The 3,375-nt window shown below is 35.1% G+C and overlaps 1 protein-coding gene across 1 annotated transcript; it reads right to left on the minus strand.

The window, feature by feature from the left end:
• Window positions 1-2,309: 2,309 nt before the first annotated feature.
• LOC141391125 (uncharacterized) lies at window positions 2,310-3,112 on the minus strand. The gene is made up of 2 exons (XM_073964043.1): window positions 2,724-3,112; window positions 2,310-2,582 (listed from the first exon to the last, which is right to left on the minus strand). The coding sequence occupies exons 1-2, from the start codon at window positions 3,019-3,021 to the stop codon at window positions 2,401-2,403; spliced, it is 480 nt and encodes a 159-aa protein (XP_073820144.1). The 5' UTR covers window positions 3,022-3,112; the 3' UTR covers window positions 2,310-2,400.
• Window positions 3,113-3,375: the final 263 nt, after the last annotated feature.

Raw genomic sequence — 3,375 nt, forward strand, 5'->3', positions numbered from 1 at the left:
TATGACATAATGTTATATATAATAGGTTTGTCCTTTTACGTACTGAACTTTACTGAACATTGTTTCTTCAGTAATGTTTAGCAACATTTCAATTATACAATTGTCAAAACTTTACTGAAGAAAAAATGTTCAGTAAAGTTCAGTACGTAAAAAGACAAACCAAATATAAAATTATGTATATGCAATGATATGAGGATAAAATTATTAAGAAAAAAACGGTTATGTCATTTTGGTTATGTCGTGTGCTCCTATAACTTAATTTCAGATAAATATACGCTTTCAGTGACTTCAAAATATTTTCCAAAATTCTGAAAAAATGAAAACTTTAAAAGCTTTTTGCGCGGAAGCTTTTTATCGTATTACCTTATTATTAAGATTTTATGTACTCTTAGGTAAAAATTAATCAACATATCATATAGGGATAAGAAGTAGTAAAAAAGTTATAACCCAAGTGTGGACTTGCCCCTGACTTGAGGCAGCGAATGCAAGTTGCTTCAACAAAAATTAAAGTGATTCGAGAGCAGGTCTTAAAGTGAACTTATCCGTAATTTTGTGTGATAGGTACCCGAAGGAGTGGATAAAAATAGTCCATATTCGAACCTGATCTACAACTGGTGTTGATGTGTAAAGTATGGACCAAATCGGCAACTCCCTTCAAGAGTTATCGTTCGAAAAATTTTTCCCAACATGTTTGAACTGTTGTGGGGGATGTACCTGAAGGAGTGGACCGGTATGGCTTTGGACAAAATATTACGAAGACCAAATTTTGGACCAAATCGGTTGATCCGTTCGAGAGTTATATTGCGCTCCTACCACTACGCACGGTGTCATAGGCGTTTTTTTGCACCTTTCAGGCTATTTTCCAGGAAGTATGAACTTGCCCCTGATGAAACTTGAACCATCGTATGGGAGCACTGAGTACAAGTTGTTACAACAAAAATCAAAGAGATTCGAGAGCAGGTCCTAAACTGAACTTTTCCGAAATTTTGTGTGGGAGGTACCCGAAGGAACCTATTCTATGTCTGATAGAAATTTCATGATGTGCAAAGTATGGACCAAATCGGTTACTCCCGTCAAGAGCTATCGTGCGCACAATTTTTCCGAACATTTTTGAACTTTTGTGGGGGAGGTACCTGAAGGAGTGGACCAATATAACTCATCTTCATACTTAAACTTAGTTTAAACAAAATATTACGAAAGCCAAATTTTGGACCAAATCGGTTAATCCGTTCGACTCCAAATTATCTGAAACGGAATTCGTCCAAACATGCATGGGGTCTAAAACCATTATTTCGATGAGGGACATTTTGCCCGTATGAAAGTATATATACCCCTCGTTAGCATAAATGCTGAGGGTATAAAAATGGACAGAATTTGTGTTTGGTGCACCAAATACCACAAATCGGGCGAACATATATATGGGAGCTATATCCAAAGCTAAACCTATTTCATTATAATTTGGCACACTTACTTCTGGTCCAAATTCGGCGATATTTTCCAAATTCCAATAAAATTAGATACAAGTTGGGTGTTTGGTGCACTAAATACCTCAAACCGGGCAAAAATATATATGGAGGCTACATACAAATCTGAAAAGATTTTCACCAAAAGCAATAGCGTTTTTCCTATGGCTAAAAATGATCATCCCCAATTTTCAGCTGAATCGACCTGTACTTCTATCACAAAAATACATGACCAAACGAACGGACAGACACGCACAAATCGCACAAGCACAGTTTCGACCAAATCGGATACCCAACCCTTAAGTAATGGTGGCTGATAAGCCATTTTTATTGGTGCCGGCAAAACGTTTTCAGTTTTTGGGCCACTAACTTAGAAAGTGTTTACTTGACCACAAAAAAATAATAACATATAAGAAGGGGTAGCGAGTACAAACTGTTGAAAAAAGTTTCAAAACGATCCGAGACATGTGCTTAAACTTTTTTACGAAAATTTTGGAAATTATATATGGAAGGTACCCTAAGTATTAGACCGATATAGTCCATATTAGAACCTAATTTATGTTTGGAAAAATATTACGAAGGTTGGACCAAATCGGTTACTCAATATAACTCTTGCTTTCTTAGAGAATGCTTTTGAACTTTTGTGGTGGAGATACCTAAGTGTGGATATGGTCCATCTTCAAACTTGACGATTGGACAAAATAAGATATTACATTATCAGAAGTTTGAACAAAGGCTGTTAATACTTTCAAGAGTTATCGTGCTCACCAGCCAGATGGACAGGAACGATTTAGCCCTAAAGGCTGAGGGCCTAACAAGTGGCAATTACAAATTTGATAAGCATAATTAAGGTCAAAATAAGTGTTAGAAAATATAATTGGTGGTAATAAAAATCTGTTACTACAATGTACCAAATTGGCTTCATTTTCAATACCCTTTATGAGTCTTTGATATTCTTTAAGTCCACTTCCTCTGTTCCCTTTTGCTCAGCAATACACTCCTCCAACACATCTTGCAAATCCTGTTTTATGCAAACTGCTTGTTCCTGGGCAGTTGGTTCATAACTGTTATTTTTATTACACGATCCAGAACACTTTCCCCCATTTTCGGTAGAACAGTCTGTAAAAAAAAGGAAATATAATTTTTATTTCAAAATGGGTAGGCCTTAGCAGAAATTTTACCAATTCGCCACTAATTATTTTTAGATTTCTAATGAACTATGAATTGAGAAGAATATTAAGTTTATATCTATAAAATTACCATGATTGATGGCCTTTAGACTTCCAGAAACGCTTCCAAGCAAATTCGTCTCATACAACCGTTTTTCTTTTTCGATGTCCGCTTTAAGTTGTTGCATTTCCTCGTGCAGTTTCTTACGTCGTTCTTCTAAGCTTGACAGTTTCGTTTGTTCATTTTCCAATGTTTTACACAGTTCATGGAACGTCTTGTTGGCCAAGTCAATTAATGATTGTGATTTATTGTAAATATCATCTCGGCTATCTATCGTTTCATCTGCATTGTGTGGTCGATCCGAATTCTCATTATTCTGTTCTTCCATGGAATTTTTTTATTTTTTTGCGTTGTAAAATAAATTCAAAATATATTTTTTAAATAACAATTATTTATTAATTATGTATGAATACTGATATTTTTGTTTTATTTGACAAAATACACCAAGGTTTTGTTGGAGACATGGCACAATTAATTGTGCCATGGTTGGAGACAAAGTGTAAATACGCCTGACTTGGAGATTTACTTAGTCCAATTAGGTAACTTTGCTAGCGGGAATTCTTAGATTGTTGGAGAGAGATAATGGAGACCAAAATCCCAAATTTTTGTCATCGCGGATTTTTAATTTCGCTAGTAAATATATTTAAATTAAGGAAACCAAACAATTAGGTCAAAATATTGG

Source organism: Musca autumnalis, unplaced genomic scaffold, assembly GCF_047663935.1.
Source record: "Musca autumnalis isolate F117 unplaced genomic scaffold, ASM4766393v1 scaffold_1, whole genome shotgun sequence".
Taxonomy (NCBI): Eukaryota; Metazoa; Arthropoda; class Insecta; order Diptera; family Muscidae; genus Musca; species Musca autumnalis.

Coding starts and splice junctions, on each gene's coding strand:
- LOC141391125 (XM_073964043.1), bottom strand. CDS start 3,021: ATGGAAGAACAGAATAATGAGAATTCGGATCGACCACACAATGCAGAT. Junction 2,583..2,723: donor TCTAAAGGCCATCAATCATG/GTAATTTTATAG, acceptor TTTTTTTTACAG/ACTGTTCTACCGAAAATGGG.